We start from the raw sequence: 16,908 nt of genomic DNA on the forward strand, positions 1-16,908 counted from the left end.
GGTTTCTATCGAGTTTTAAACTCGACTTCAGTTCCATCAGAAGCAATAGGAAACTAGCATCCACTTTTATTAAGAATAACCTAATTTCCATGCATAAAATCAAGCAAAGCAGCAGTCACCCCACTGCATTTACAAAAAGCTAAAGTGAAGAACCACTTGCAGTTTTGTCCACCTTTGCTTCTTTAAAATCTGATTTCTTATACTTAAAACTAGGTAACCAACCTGAATTTTAACTGTGAGTGGTTTGCAGGACAGCACAGTATTTGTAATACAGATAAGAAACTGAGTTCTTGAAGTAGCTTGTTTAATTTGAGCTAACCAGCAAACACTCCTTGGAATGACAGCCAGCCAGTGTCTATTACTACTTCTAATACAGAACTAATCCCAGGTTGATAAAAACTAAACAGAACTAAAAGAGGGAGTAGTCCAGTTAACTTGCACTGGTTTGGTAGGTTTCTTAGGCACCAGAAGTCTTCTGCAAAATATTTATTGAGTGATACATTTTGCTCCCCATAGTGAAGAGATACCACTATACTAGCACCCTCCTAAAACCAGTTACCAAGTTGTGGCAGTATACTGGAACAGATTCAGTTACCCGAGGGTAGGTTCTGGTGCCAGCTCAGATGCCTCGCTATGTCCCGCTACCGCTCCAGAACATGGCAAGTACCATAGCTGCCAGTTCCACACTCGTGCCCTGGCTAGCCAACCCATCTGAAAGGCAACTGCACACCTATACTGAGAGAGCTGAATCTGATCTACAAAGGGTTAAAAAAAAAAAAGTCATCACTTCATCTTTGAAACAAATCCTTGGTGAAGGGAGAGAGCTCACAAGTCTTCTATTTTCATCCTGGCCAAGAAAATCTAAGTAATTTCCAGCTTCTGTAGTTTTGCATGGCATCTCTCTCCCTCCCATCATCCATCTAAATCTCAGCATCACAATTCAGTGCATGCAGAGTGAGTGGATACAGAGACATCAGCAGAGAACATATTTACATTTGGGCTGTTCATATTTGGCTCCGATGCTGCGGGGTCATGTGCTTCACGTGTACATTGATGACTCGTGCCAGCAGTCAAAGCTTTCCAGTTAGAAGAAATGTCACATTTTGGTGGCAGAAGAGACCTTTGCACTTTACATCTCTCCCACCCCCCTCACACCACAATGTGACAGGATACCTAGCACATGGTTTATGTCGTGTGTAAATCATAGCTCACACCTCAGACTCCCTGTACATACCCCTACCCTCCCTTCTCTTGGGAAGGATCAGGGACGGCCTTTGGGCCAGACACACTGTGCCGTAACCACCATCCCACTCTTGGACAACTCTTTTCTGCACAACACAGCGTATGTTCACGGATAATGAACCCATCAGAAGTACATGAAGAACAGTTCAGAATACAAGAAACTGACTTGGGAGAGGGCTGCAGCTGCTCAAAAAACCTCGCCCAGCCTGGAAGAGGCGCTGTGAAAGCAGGCTGATGTGAGAGCGGGCCAGAAGCAGAATTCACTGCCCTGGCACTTCAGTGTCTCTATCCTGTGCACGTCCTCAGAGAAACAAAACATTACCTAATATTTCAGGGGGCATAAGTCACTTTCATAAAGCACTTTTTAAAGTTAATAACATACACCTACCTAATAAATCTGCTGTCAACTACAGCAGTATCAAACCATGGTTTAGACCTAGATTAAGTAATGACCTACAATTATTTAGCTGGAAGGATGTAAGGCTGGTACTACTGCTAGCACTAGGACACTACTAGTACTGTGCATTTACGTAAGTGAAGGACTACATTAAGAGTTTAGGAAATATTATGGCACCTTTATTTTGTAAATTGCAGATCAAGAGATTAAGGCCCAATCTTCAAAATATCTAGATGCCTAAAAATGCTTATGGGTGCTTAACCAATATCTCAGAGCCATTTCTCTATCATTAGGCCCACACATTCAGTGCATTTAGAAAGAACACTCTGGACTAGATTTCGCCCTGGTGGTGGTGTCATCCTAGCACTCTGCAGTACATAAGTTTATCTGAGTTCCTAGATTTCAGAGTTAGAAGAATGAGTTTCCAGAGCATGGAAGATGCAGTCTTTGAAACAGACTCATTTAAGACTGTAAACTGGTCAAGTACTAGGAAAATCAGGAAGAACTACAGCTGACTCTCCTATAAAAAATGAAAAGTGCTATACAAAAATTAATGTATTTCCTCTCAACACCATGTGAGGTAGAAGTACTTTACAAATGGAGAAACTGAGTACAGGAATGCAGATGGAATAAGGGAACACAAAATACAATGCAAAATAGGGAACAAAACTCAAGCTGCTTCATCAAAGTCCATTTTGATGAGTGAAAAGGTAAATACCTTTAAAATGCCCTTGAAGATATTAAATACAACTGAAACCAGGCTTTGAAAATGAACACAGTACTTGGTTTAAAAATACGGAAAGTAACATGACTTGCTAAATAGACTAGTATATAAAATACCTAGAACTATGTACATTAGTACAAATGAAGAAGTTAAACCTAAGTGGATGAAAGTATTAGCACCATACAGTAAGTTTATTATGATATGTTTTATCCTAAGGAAAGTGATTCTGGCTAGCTTAGCAAAAGTGGTTTTACACCTTTTTCCTCATCTCATTCTCAATTCCACCCCCTCCCACCCCAAATCATTCCCTTCTACAGCTGTTTCCAGATATTTTATAGTTCAAGATCATAGCTAATATTTGATCAATATAACTTTGAAATAAGCAGTTTACTCCTACTGTATAAAGAGCTCCCAGGTCACCCACAGAGTTCCACAACGATGAACAGCTACGTTTCAAATTAATCACATTATTTTCATAAATCCATTCTAAAATAAGGTCAAAACCAGTACTGCCAGTTCAGATCCAGTTTACTTGTATTTTTTCTTCGGGGATTTAACCAAGACTTGTCATAATATTGGAAGCGAAAAATTTAAGTCAGTCAACGTTGCCATCCTAATAACAAGTGTAATAGAGCTGGAGTCATAAAGTCAGAACCATACAAACTAAGGAAGAAATTTTTGCTGTAAACAGCTGTCTAAACAAAACAAGCTGCTGTGCAGAAAGGGTACTAGTCCTCAAGGGGAGCTTGCTTGTTTGTTTTTCTTTTAATTCTTGTTCTGGTTGAACAGTCACTGCACTCTTCTGTTACTCACAAAAATTGTATGAATTAATGAAAATAAGCAATATTTTATTTCAATACCAGATTTACGGTTCATGTGTTACACTGGGGCTGGCTTGACTGATATTAAACAGATATGTCTGAAACACAAAATAACATAAATTAGACATGCCATGGGACATGTACAGTTAATTTCTACCGAAATGTGGATAATTAAACCCACTTCTACGCCAATTCTTTTACACTTTTAATGGTGACAGTGACTAGTATTTTAGTAAGAGGGTAAAATTCAGTAATGTACAAGGACAGCCATACAACTCAATGTTTGCACAGCTTCCAATTCCACTGTGAAAATATATCCCCTCCAAAACAGAAACAGGCACTTCATCTTTAAAAATGAAGCACACATTTTTGTTCTTCAGTCGTCATCAACAGTTGGCTTGATTGTTACTCCTCTTCTGATTTGACCCCAGCCAATTAAACTGTAAAAACAAAACCAGTTCATATTACTTTGAACAGTAGTCAGAAACATCCAGGATAAATCAACACCCTTCTGTCATTCTTATGCCTTTCGCTCTCACATTTTTCTCCACCTCTCTCCCACCTAAGATAACCTACAAGATCTAAGACTGATTAGTAGAAACACAACAAAAAAGGATGAGAAACAGAGAACATTGGTTTGTTTGTAATCAGTTAAGGATGTACTTTTGGAAAGTAAACAAAGTCTGAAAAATTTGTAACTTCTGTTGTACTGGTGGACTGTAAATCTATTCACAGCCTGAGCTCTTTCATGTAATGCAGTGCTGGATTACTTTCAAACAGAAATGAAAATCTGAAAATTCAGATGGCACTAAGATTACAAACAGAGCTGTAACTCTCATGAACACGTAACCTATAGAAGTTAACTCTCAGACAAGTTCTACTATCCACATTCAGTAACATTAAAGCCCCTTTTACAGGCCACTGTTGCCTCAGAAAAAGTCCACTTGTAAAAAGAAATTTAAATTGTGTCTTAATTTAGATTACTTTCATGCATAATCAACAGGCAGTCCATGTAATTAAATGGTCTTTAAACTATTTCCAATTTCAGGCACGGAAACCATATGTGCATCTCAGTTTAATCTGCTAAGCAGCAGAGCCTGTCTCTGGACACCGGAAAATGAACTGAAGTACATTAACCCAGCACTTGCTACTCTTCAGGACCATATCCATAGGTTGTAACCGGTCCACCTTTGAATTCACTGTTCCTTGGAATCACTGGTGTATCCCATCTGCTTGGCCATCTGCTGTTTAACCTCTATGCTTCTATATATTTACTCTCTATTTTATACCTCCTGTTCATCTCTTGTTTTTGCACGTTCTTCCATCTTTTCAGTACTCCATTGCTTCAGGCTAAAAGTTCATTTTCACAGTATAAACTGTTTATTCTTTACTCCAATTGGATTTTATTATGCTGCTCTTTGTTTGTCTCCTTCCCCTTTTCCCAACTTTCAATTTCCTTATGTTGTCCCTTTGTCCTTTTAATACAGCACAGCAGGCAAATTTTAGTAACAGGATCTTTATAGCAGGCTGCTACTACTTGTCCACCCCGTAAACAAGTGGGCTTTTTGGCAAAATTTGGTCATGTTTTTCAAGTGGGAAGTAATCTACAGAAGCAACAAAACTGGTATTAAAATTCATACAGGCTGTCTGTCTATAGCTCAAAATAAGAGCTTCCAATATAAATAGTTTCTCCTTTTCCTTCTGCTTTCCTTGACTTAATTTGGGTCCTAGTTGGTGTTTTTTTTCCTCCTGTCCTGTTCAAGAGATTTTATAATTTCCTTGGGTTTTTTTTCAGGGAATAATCTCTTCCCTAATCTGTCAGCTAGCTTTGAGACAGCAAGCACTGAATTCTTATCTATTCTTTCCTGTTGATCTGAAACACACATCCATGGATATTTACAGCTCGGTTCTTTTTCATACAGTAAGGACTTCTTGTATGAATGGCTATGTTCCCTTATACTTTCCCCTCATACCACAAGAGCCGTGCAGAGTCAATGAATCTTAATAGCCTTATGGTATTACACTATTCATGTAACCTTATGGAACATGTAGTAGGTACAGTATGCATAGTCAACTGAAGAGAAGTATGGTGCCAAGCTTCAAGTGAATCATCAGCCAATTCTGCTCACTATTTTCAGCCTCCAGATGCTTCTGTGCATCAGCCATTTTATACTTGTAATACGAATGGGTCAACCCAGTTGATACTTTTTTCTTTCCTCTCTACTCATAGTATATAAAATACTCGAAGCTTAGAATGTCCCTCTCCTCCATTCTCTGCTGTTACTTCAAGGTTGCACTAGAGGTCATGTACAGCTCCACAGGTTGAACACTAGTGACACAGGTGCAGACAGACAGGCTTTGGCTTAGCATGGCTAGAATTTTCAAACTGTGCTGTATCTGGGGATAGCTCGCTCTTAGCTCAATTACAGCACAGCTGTTTTGGCAATAAATCACAAACCTCAGGCATTTATTAAGTAATAGGTACCTACCTACTGTAATCCTTCCCTTACAAGAGGCTATAAATGAAATTATGCATCCTCCAATAATGGTGTCAGTGTGTTAGGAGAATCCAGAGGTATTTTAAAAACAGACACACTGACCTATTCTAGAACAAATTCAGATCCATGTGTTTTTGTTAACAATATAACAAGTTTCTCCACCAATTTAGCACCAACTTACCGCCAGTGCTTCTCAACTCTTCGACTCAGGGCAATTTTTTCTCCCACTTCTGTGCATACTGGGTTAGTTAGCACAATCTTCCCCAAATCAGCCTTTACTGCACTGACTCTCCCTCCAGTAGATAAGGATCCTATATTTACCATTAAAACTTCATTCTTTGATAATTTTTGCACCTGAAGAAAGACACAAAAAACTATGAAATGAAAGCTTTAGTATTTAAAAAAAAAACATACCATAGCCAATATTGAGTATCTGGTGTTACCTAGCTGCCACCAGAAAAAAAATATAGCCGAGAAATGCAAAAACTATAAATAACCCCACACACAAACCATGCACAACAGTGTCAGTGGATTAAGTTTACATTTGAAAGGACAACTGTGTATATTCGTTGTGCATGTAGTATTGCAGGTTCTTGATAAGATAAACTCTACATTTTTTATAAAACATACTGAAAATTGCACATACTGTATTAAAAGCATGAACAGTTTCAGATACTGCTACAAACTGGAATGTTGTACCATTCTCTTAAATAATCTGGATATTCTCATTTCCCTTATGCCTACATGGATCAAAATGATTACTCAAAAAATAATTCATTTCACAGGATAAAGGGAGCACTGAAGTGCTTAACTTACTGCTGCATGAAGCAGTTTATAGATTTTAATGCTAACTAGGAAACCCCATAATCCCTTAGTTTGATTTGTGAAAAATGGACCATGGAACATGAGACTGTGCCATGCAACCAGTTCAGTTTCTTTTCAGCTTTAGTGTTTCAAAAATATTTAGCTTTAATAAGTTATTTGGAGAGAGAATCTACAAAATCATGTAAGTAGGAAGTAGATCAGTACGTGTATAAAACTAGTAATTGCACAAATGAACAGGCTGACAGCAGCAAAGGAAAGCAACTACCAGTATGTTTCCTACTCCTCTGAAAAGCATTCTTCTGTAATATTAATGGGCCCCTCAGTTCAAGAAGGACAGGGAATTGCTTGAAAGAGTCCAGCGCAGAGCCACAAAGATGACTGAGGGAGTGGAGCATCTCCCTTATGAGGAGCGGCTGAGGAAGCTGGGTCTCTTCAGCTTGGAGAAGAGGAGACTGAGGGGTGACCTCATTAATGTTTATAAATTTGTAAAGGACAAGTGTCAGGAGGAAGGAGCCAGGCTCTTCTCAGTGACAGCCAATGACAGGACAAGGGGCAATGGGTGCAAGCTGGAGCACAGGAGGTTCAATCTGAATATGAGGAAAAACTTCTTTACTGTGAGGGTGACAAGAGCACTGAACAGGCTGCCCAGAGAGGTTGTGGAGTCTCCTTCTCTGGAGACATTCAAAACCCGCCTGGACACGTTCCTGTGTGACCTGGTCTAGGTGATCCTGCTCTGGCAGTGGGGGTTGGACTGGATGAGCTTTTGAGGTCCCTTCCAACTCCTAACATTCTGTGATTCTATGATTAAATAAGCAGGCAAGTTTTGTGACAAGCATACATGATGAATAGGGAAACAAAATTACTACATAAATAAAAAAATCTACATACAAATAAAAATCAGCACAAGAAGAGAAATCAGGAAAAACAAAAAGACGAGGTACAGACCTTTGCAGCTTTCTTGTCTCCTTCAGTGCGCACACCTAATAGTCGTCTCAACAAGAAATAGGAAATTTCTAGCTCTGTAAATATTTCTGGCAGTGCTCCAACTGCACCAAGAACTTGGCCTACCATTCGGTCAGCTCGACACAAAGTGGGATCAATCTTAGTTCCAACACCTGCAACAAAACAAAGAAAGTAACAAGGAGTAACTGAAAGGTAGTTGTCACATTTACATATTAAAATATCTGAAGGAGGATCTAAAAACAACGAGTTGAGAATGTACTGGGAATTTCCTATCACCTGGACAGCACTTTCAGAATGTCAGCAAGACTGTGAGCTCTGTCTAAACAGATGAAGAAATATTCTACTGTTCAAGCTGGTACAATTAAAAATGCAAGTTGATAGGCATTGGCCAGTGACATTCAGGAAGATTATTTATTTAATAAAGATCTAATTTTCACAACCATGTTGTCTCTCTCTCTCTACATATATGATTTGAAATTGCTCATACCTCTTCTTGTTTACTACACTGAAACAAATTGTTGAATGAAACCAAGTGTTTCCAATAAACATGAAGAAAAAAACCTTTTCATAAGAGAATATTCTTACCTATAAGGCCTCCTGGAGCAGCATATTGTAGATCATTGTGTTCAGCAAAGAGTGACACAATTTTGGAAAAAATTGGCTTGCACATGAGTTTTCCTTCACTGTCCTTGGACACAATACCAGGCCGGACCTCAATTTCCTGACCCACCTAATAACAAAAGTGAAAAAGTGATTAACCGATTGCTTTACAGGAACATAAAGCTAAATACTAGCCCCAGACAAGACCTACTTCTCCCAAGATCTACTGTTTATACAGATCCTTGGTTCTGTGATACTGTAGAACTTCTAGGACTCCTGTTGCACTGTTTACTGCAAACTGAACAATGCTGAAAGTTCTGTATCTTATAGGCAAGGTAGCAATTGATTTTCTCTTCAATACAATTTACTAAACTGCTTTAGCAAAGAAGGTTTATCAGCATTAATTCCAGAAATTAAATTTCAGTTTAACTTTTTAAAATCACATTTCATTTAGAAATGTTACATCACTGAGAAAAACTGAGTTAATTCAATTGGTGTAACTGATCAGCATCAATAAACTGCAAGATAAAGAAAATACAAGTTGTATAAAATGTTCAAAGATGTGATTTGCTTTCTAGCCTAACAGAGCAACTTTAAAATTTTCCATCTCTTGACAAGATCCCACAAGCAAAATGGAGAAAAAAAAATCAAAATACACAGAACACTGAAATGGGGAAGTGGTAACCTGTGCTTCAGAGGTACCTGTCAAGTTCTTTTGCTCGCCTCTTTCCCCCCAGTAATTCAGCAAGCAAAAGTGGTAGGACTGAAAAAGACCTAGCTCCCTCAATTTTCATAAGCAATAAAATCAGTATAATTATCAGCAAAAGCTTAGACTACGATAACAAAAATACATATTACAAAAAAAAAAAAATCAGTGAGGATTTAAGAGGAAAGTAAAAATGAGGCCCAGACAGAAAGAACACATGCCATCTGACTGAATTCTAGCTTCAAAAACATTTAGTTACATAGATTCATTTTGTACTAAGCATGCAAAAACTCTATTCATCATTACAAATCTTCAGACAAGAGAGAAAACGTTACCTTTAAAACACCCTTTAGAATACTGCCACCAGCTACGCCCCCCTTAAGGTCATCAACTTCACAGCCAGGCTTGTTGACATCAAAAGATCTAATTACTGAAAAGAACAGACCATAACCATGTTTGTATTTAAGATTAGGTTCTTAAAGAATTAGTACCTCTCTTTAGCAACTTTGCTTCCCTATTCTTATGAAGGTATACATGTATTTATAAATATTATAAAAACATAATTCATGGATAACACTAAAATATTATGAGTATTTTATTCCAAATTTCGAAATATATAGAGGACTTTGTTCCCAAAACCATTTAAGCTGCTCAAACACATAAATGGCTTTTTAAACTATTTCTGCACAGCAAAAAACCAAGTTAAATATCAGTATCTGAAAATGAAAGCAATGGTCAACTACATTTAAAAACCTCCTTGTTTTAATGTAGTCAATTTTTATGTATTTTGAACATATGTTTTGTAGGTCTCCGATGTTTTGCATGTGGGGGGGAAAAAGCAAAGGGATTCATTATAGTGGAACTGAATTTCAAAATATGCTGAACAAAAACTTTCAGAAGATAGGACTAACACAAAAAAATCTAAGCAGGCTACCTGTAAGATTTTCCTGGAAATAATTTCAAATTCAACAGTTTGTCAGTACTTTGTTAAATCAAATTTAAATTCAGAGCAACTAAAGGAACATTAAGACACAGGTAAGTTTCTCATCTTTATTGCATTTTAGTGCTGTCATACACAGAATATGCACAAAACACAGCAATTTCCTCAACAGATTTAACTATGACAATTAACTATAAACAAACAATATAGCTCTCAGAAAATACGCAGTTTTAAAATAAGAGCACACCAAATGCTCCTTTTAAACGTACCTCTTTAGACCGTTCAGCAACATGCTACTCTAAATATAGCTACATGGTTAGCCACAACAGCCCAGACCGGAGTATTTACATACCAATAAGCCTTGGTTCAGATGTGAAGTCTCGCAAAGGGACCGGGATTTTCTTCACTATATACTCGCAAACTACCTCAATGTTGTATTTCAGCTGTGCTGAGATCGGAATTATTGGAGCTCCTTCTGCAACTGTACCTAAAACAAAATCAAGTGCAACATCAAGCCTTAATCTGGTATCTACAGCAATGTGACCAAGTGTTCTGTCATTGTTAAAAATACGAATGAATTTCAAGGCACATTTTATATATATTTCCCAAAGAAGTCAGTATCAGAGCTTTTATCCTTCCCTTTGACATTTAGCTCAAATGATCCAGATACACTTTTCAAGGCAGTCATGTTGCCTCTGGATAACTGTGTACTGAAGAGCTTTACAGTTGCTCTCCGAACATTGTGCAAAATAATCTTCTGCTCTAAGGGAGAATTCACTTCTTATATTGTGATCAGAAATATTCTTAGGATAATTTCCTTAGAGAGATCAGATCTCTCAGTATTTGATACATCAGTATTAATTTTACAGTCAGATTTCATTCTGATGAACTAGAATTCCTGTAATTTTAATTATGAATGTTTTCTAAGTTGTGCAATACAAATGCGTATTTTAGAAAAATCCTGATTTTATTGTAGGATTTATTTAGATATCAAAGCTTGTTAAATATTGTTAGTTTCAATTATATTTATGTTTCTTGTGATAACTCCAGTTCTCACAGAACCCCAAATTTACACATCAAGCCACTCTGACATAGCTGTTATGAACAGTTTATGTAAAGCAACAATTCTGAATGTAAAAAAAAAAGAAAGACACCCATTGGCTACTTTTGCTGGTGACAATCTAGCTCTGCAGCTTTTCACATACCCCAGCTGAAACAGATAAACAGGGAAAACAGTGGAAGCTCCTAGGAAAGATGAAACTCAAAGCACTAGACTAAAGTTGAGCAGAACTTTATGGACAGAGTATGATAACCCTGTCTGAACTGGACTTACAGAAAGAGAGATGAAAGACCCATCTTTTGTGATTAGATAAAAGTAACTAACGCATTTATACCTATAAGGTGCCCCTAACATGTACTGCTTCATTCTGTCCTGCACTGCGGTAAAACCACAGTACTATCTCTAGCAAAGAAGGAATCCAAGAAGGACAATACCAAGAAGAAACCACAAATTCAGTGAAAGCAACTAGACAAGAGCTATTGCTATTAATTTTACATCAAGAGCTCTGACCAACAGCCACAACACTATTATACATAAGAAGCCTGAAACAGGTCAGAAGCACAGTTTCGAAGGTGTATTTTTCAGATTAATGGACTACATACACCAGCATTGTCTAAGTAAGAGCAGCTCTTCTATAAACATAGAGAAAACCACTACGTCCATGTCCCAACACTGAAGAATTTCCACCACTAACTGGATTTCTGCTGTTGAAAACTTACCTTGTACAAATGCAAGAATCTGCTCATACTGTTCTTTAGCCTGGCTCTCCTTCACCAAATCAATCTTATTCTGTAGAATCAAAATGTGTTTCAGTTTCATGATTTCTATAGCAGCTAGATGTTCTGAGGTCTGAGGTTGAGGGCATGACTCATTACCAGCTGAAAGAAGAAAAGTGACTGCAATATAGAAACTATAAAGGTAGACAAAACTCTTACGGTTAGGACATCTACTTTCCATTGCATCTTTATAAAAGATAGTTACCTCTAAGTGAGCTACACATGAAGCACCCAAGTTAACAAGCAGCTACTCTGCCCCAGAACAGCTGTCTGTAGCATCCACAAAATATATGATAGATGAGAGGCTGCCAGAGTGGTTCGCCCATTCTGCTTGCTCCCAGCTAACTTGTGTCTACTTGACTCATTTCATCCTTTAGGTCTTCAGACAGCTCAGTACTGACTGTAGCATAATGGACAATTCACTTTTCAAGAAACATCTTAAAATTCTATGGCATTTTCTTATCACGAAAGCCATAAAAATGCCAAGACTCCCAAACTCTAAAACACACAATAAATATATCAAGTATATGGACCAGGGCAGTTATCAGCATGGTTTGAATTTCAGCCGCCCAAGAAGCCAGTTTTGGCCTGATGCACCATTATGGTGGTTAATCTCACCTGAGGTTTTGTCTCTCACACTTTCTAGATCTAAATAGGCAGAAGAAATGACAGCTTATCAGCTAACTCAGACTATTTAAACTACCATATTTGAAGCTGTTTTTCTTGTATGTTGACATGCACTACCTAGGCAAGATAATTAATATTTATTGCTGCAGAGCACTAAATGGTTCTATAGACATATAAAAATCAGTTTTATTCACTTCCTGTTGGTTGCAAATCAGAACAAAAATTGTCTGAATCAAGATAAATCTCCTTTAACTTGAGTTTGCTCCTGTACCTTGATTGTGCCTGTATTCATCTGGGTTTACTGACTGTACTTATGTTTGTGGACTCTTCTGTACAGCAAAGGCTACCTATGTATTTAAAGCAAACTGAAGCTTCTGAGAAACTCAAGATTCACCTGTAGCTACTCTATTTCCATAAAATTATTAATTTCACAGTACTATACCACTATAAGGTTCCATCTTGCCTAGCTCATCTATCGATTGGGCGAACTACCAAATGAGTACGTATAGCGATGTTTTAAAAACTCAGCCTGTTAGGGTACGTTTTCATTGTAGCATCACTTTATTTTCTTGAACAGATCTCAAAGGAATTCACTTGTTTTAATTGCTCACTCCACCCCACTAAACTTTAAAACCTATACAAAGTTGTTTCATGATATTAAAACCAAAAAGAGCTCTGCCTTTGTGTAGCAATCATTACCTATCAACAGTAAAGCTGCATCCATTACTGCTGCACCGTTCAACATAGTAGCCATCAAAATATCGTGGCCAGGACAATCCACAAAAGAGACATGCCTGTTGTAGAAGAAGGTTAAAAAGAAGTCCAAAAGCCAATTAGCAACAATTTCTCTGACTGATTTATGTGAGTAGCTAGGCAGACAAAAATTAAAGCGTCCTTAAAACAGACAGATAAACATTTCAAGGCAGATGCTGAGAAGTAACACCTTAAAAGTATTTTCAAAAAAGTTCTAAAAGAACACAAAGACTGCTTAACAGCTATTGAACAGTTTTTCTGAGTTTTGAAAAGTTTCAATACCAACCTTATGATTTTATTGCGTAGACCATAATAGTTGATTTGGTACATTATTGCCTGAACCTATTCAGTGAAGAAACCCTTGAAAGCAAGGGACTAATTTGCTGCTTCACTGACAATGTTAAAAATCTACTATAAGCAAAAACACAGCAAGATAAAGAACTCTTTCCTTAAGGAAGGAAATACGTGATTACAGCGCTACGGGTATTTTATACACAAGCACAGACTAGAAATCTTATTGTACAACAGCTTTTTTGACTACTGTCATCTGAGCAATCATTGGAAAGACCCATGTAACAACTGCTGTGGTTTCTATGCTTGCATGATGACTGTGGTATGCATTATTAGAAATGAAATAAATGAAGAACAGCTGACCTCCACTTAGAAGCCTGATTTTCATTAAACGCCAAGCTTTCATATATTCATTTTAACAACTTTGAAAACTTTTCTACCTACTGGAAGGAACAGCTTAAAAAAGGTCACCCTCCACAAAGGAATTTTGAACATGTGTTTTTGAGGTCCGCATTAGTTCTCATGCTAGTGGCCTTAAAATGTACTTATATTAACAGCAGAAAAATTTCACTTCAGAGTCATGCAAGTACCCGAGGACAGAAGACACAATTATGCATGGGCTGTGCATCACAACTTATAAAAACAAGACAGCTTAGATGACACATTAGATCTGGGGTGCCCAGCATCTATGAACATGTAGTCTGCCAGAACAATTCATTCAGCTTACAGCTCAATCCTGATTATTTTCAGTTATGTAAAAGGAAGTAACACAATTTATACTATTCTTTTTACAGCAGTTACCTCACTAGTTTAAAGTTCCCTTTGGTGCCAGGAATATCTGTAGGGAACTCATCTGGGGTGCTACTTCCACAGGATCGGTAACACTCTGGCCGGGAACAGCTTGGGTCATCCAGCTTGTAAATCTGTAAGTAATTTTTTTAAATTGAGAAAAAGTTTAATTCATCAAAGGCTAGTTACCTATGAGCTTACATCCACCCAAAAATATATTAACAACATATTTGCTAGAGTTATAGTAGTGACTCACCTTTGCATTAGCATAACCCAGCTTGATTGTGATATTTCTTTCCAGTTCATTTTTAAATCTGACAGTATGAACTCCAGATATAGCTTTGACTACTGTCGACTTTCCATGGGCTACATGACCAATTGTACCTATGTTTTAAAAGCAAATGTTTGTCAATAAACCACTGTTTAATTCTGTGCAGTGCTCCATCAAGATCAACACATAATTACCCCAAACTCTCTGTAGCCAGTAAGTCCAAGAGCTCCCATCAGAAGCACACATGGGTTTTGTAATCATTTTTGTTCAAACAAACAAGATTCTAAACTGAGCTTCCAATGGGCATATATTTGCATTTTCATGAAACACATTCCAATGCTTAATTTTAAGGTAAAATAAACTTTGCTTTAGCAATTATTCCCCACTTCATTCAACAGTGTTTTGGAAGTAAAATTGGTGCTTTTCAATTTAAATGGGTTTTACATGTCTCTTCCTGCCCCTTGATAAAACTTATAATAAAACCACTATACCTATATTACTGTTTCAGTAAGAATTTCTTTAAAATGTTCTCACACAGGTACCACATGCTACTGCATAAGCACCAGAAAGAGCTACATTATTGTACCCTTCTTTTTTAGAAGTCTGGTTTTACCTATATTAATTGTTGCTTGTCTGCTGATGACTTCTGGTGAAAGAGGCGTCAACTTGGTAACATCCTGTATGAGGGAGATTTTAGAATTTATTAATCTTGTATCTAAGTGTTTAGAAAGCACTATATGTATTTTCTTAAAAATTATCCAGTAGTTCTATTCAGCAAAATCCAAGCTCACTAAAATTATTCTAGACATGCATTCCAGTCTTTTAAGTACGTGAAATAGGATAAAAAGCAAACAAAATCCTGATTGTAAATCAGTATAGGCTGCAAGGTATTAAAGATGGAATTAAGCAAAACAAAAAAAAACAACTCAAAAGAAGCTCTAACACACAAAACCCCCTTACCTGCCCCCAGACTTAAATTACACATGACAGGCAAATTTAAATTAACTTTCCATGGGTTACACGGTAAACTGCACCTAACAACAAAGGTTTATGAATAAACAGTTGTTTAACTGGTATAAGGTTTCATTACAGTCAATATATAATTACAACTAACACCTTGGCGTCGGTAGGTCCAGAGATTTCATTAGCATCATGGACTTCATTTTTTTTTAAATGGCTACTTTTTCCTCAAATACTTTTATTGCTATTTTAAGTACCAGACAAAAATTCTGCTGTCCTAAATAGCCCATTGCATGAACCTACTGGTAACACCTGACAAATCAGAACATTTACAAATACATTCCATATAGTTAAAAAGACAACTCTAAACAATTTTTTGTTATTGCTTCTAAAGCTGTTTGTCCAAATATTGGACAAGTTGCAATCCACTGAAATGTTCCCCCATACTATTTTTGAAGCTGTTTTCACTGAATTCCTACAAGCTGCTCAGTTCAAGCAAAGAGTCACGATGCCAAAAGAGTCCTTAGTGCAGAAGAGGATATAAATATTTTGCTAAGATACAAATAACACACGGACATTAATTTACATTAAATCATATACTGTTTACACTGTTAAATGCAGGTCCTCTGCATAACAATCAAATAAACTTAAAACACTTCTGCGTAAAAATGTAAGCCCGCTCATTTTGTTCTCAAGTATCTCATGAATAAAATGCTCATATTCAATATAAAACAAGTTGTGTCCATCTACCACAAACAATTAAATGTTTTGTTCTTTTATATCTTAACTTAAAATTATTACAGGCACTGAAGTCAACGATGGGAACATGACCTGCAGATGGCAGCATCTAGTAGGGTGACAAGCACATAAGTATGATGCAAATCCTGTCGGTCCAGAGAAATGTTCCTGGTGCATACAATTACCTACGCATGCAATTTTTCCTCAAGACTGGTATAAGGCCAAGTTCAGCTATAAGCTCCAGTCAACTGTAAGTATCCAAGGGCCAATTGAAAATATACAGTATAAGCCTTAAAGGCAATTTCTACTGATTTCCCAACTAGGCCTATCTGTGCTCTTTCCAACTGGCAAATGCCATGGTCAACAATGAAAGGAAATTTAAAAACTCTCTGGAATTACTAACGTGCTTTGCTAATGAATATCAACATGCTTAGCGATAAAAAACCTGTTGTACTCAAATCCCAAGAATATGAAATATAACTCTAAAGACAAATAAGCCTTTCTAGTTTGCTGAACACCAGGGAGACAGCAATAAGACTTCTGACTGCTTTTGTCTGCATACATGTGTAACAAGAGAAAACAGCCCTGGTGAGACATTTAATAGGCAAGACACCCACAGCAATAGACCGCTGCAACTGATTTTCTTGGCAATTAAAGTTTCCTTGGTAGACCAACCAAGACAGGGCTGGCAACCATTCCGTCTAACCCACCGCAGAAACAGAAAGCCAATTTACGATTCTACTTCAGAGAGGAAAGACCCTTTAACACCGCTGAAGCAGGGCGGCCCTGAGGAGGAGGAAGCTGCACGTCTCCACCGCTGTCACACAAACGCTTCACTGGCAAAGCCAGGACAGCAATCCGCCAAGCTTTGGACTCAACTCACCAGCAAGCGAAGCGCCTCATTCAGGCAACCCATCCAGCCTAACC

The 16,908-nt window shown here is 37.5% G+C and overlaps 1 protein-coding gene across 1 annotated transcript; it reads right to left on the reverse strand.

Annotated features, from left to right (window-relative positions):
• Positions 1 to 3,099: 3,099 nt before the first annotated feature.
• Positions 3,100 to 16,897, reverse strand: EIF2S3 (eukaryotic translation initiation factor 2, subunit 3 gamma, 52kDa). The gene is made up of 12 exons (XM_010190485.1): positions 16,865 to 16,897; positions 14,897 to 14,960; positions 14,269 to 14,396; positions 14,025 to 14,146; positions 12,879 to 12,973; positions 11,496 to 11,654; positions 10,069 to 10,203; positions 9,112 to 9,206; positions 8,056 to 8,200; positions 7,453 to 7,622; positions 5,864 to 6,036; positions 3,100 to 3,624 (listed from the first exon to the last, which is right to left on the reverse strand). Exons 1-12 carry the CDS (start codon positions 16,895 to 16,897, stop codon positions 3,561 to 3,563), a joined length of 1,383 nt encoding a protein of 460 aa, XP_010188787.1. The 3' UTR covers positions 3,100 to 3,560.
• Between the last annotated feature and the right edge of the window lie 11 nt (positions 16,898 to 16,908).

The sequence above is a fragment of the Mesitornis unicolor genome, unplaced genomic scaffold (genome assembly GCF_000695765.1).
Source record: "Mesitornis unicolor isolate BGI_N332 unplaced genomic scaffold, ASM69576v1 scaffold16738, whole genome shotgun sequence".
In the NCBI taxonomy this organism is placed as follows: domain Eukaryota; kingdom Metazoa; phylum Chordata; class Aves; order Mesitornithiformes; family Mesitornithidae; genus Mesitornis; species Mesitornis unicolor.

Bases quoted from the DNA above. Each gene is read 5' to 3' on its own strand.
- EIF2S3 (XM_010190485.1), bottom strand. From the start codon at position 16,897: ATGGGTTGCCTGAATGAGGCGCTTCGCTTGCTG. The intron at 11,655-12,878 runs GTAATGATTGCT...TTCTTCTTTCAG, and splicing joins TGCAGCTTTACTGTTGATAG to CTGGTAATGAGTCATGCCCT. The intron at 6,037-7,452 runs GTCTGTACCTCG...GTCTTTCTTCAG, and splicing joins GAGACAAGAAAGCTGCAAAG to GTGCAAAAATTATCAAAGAA.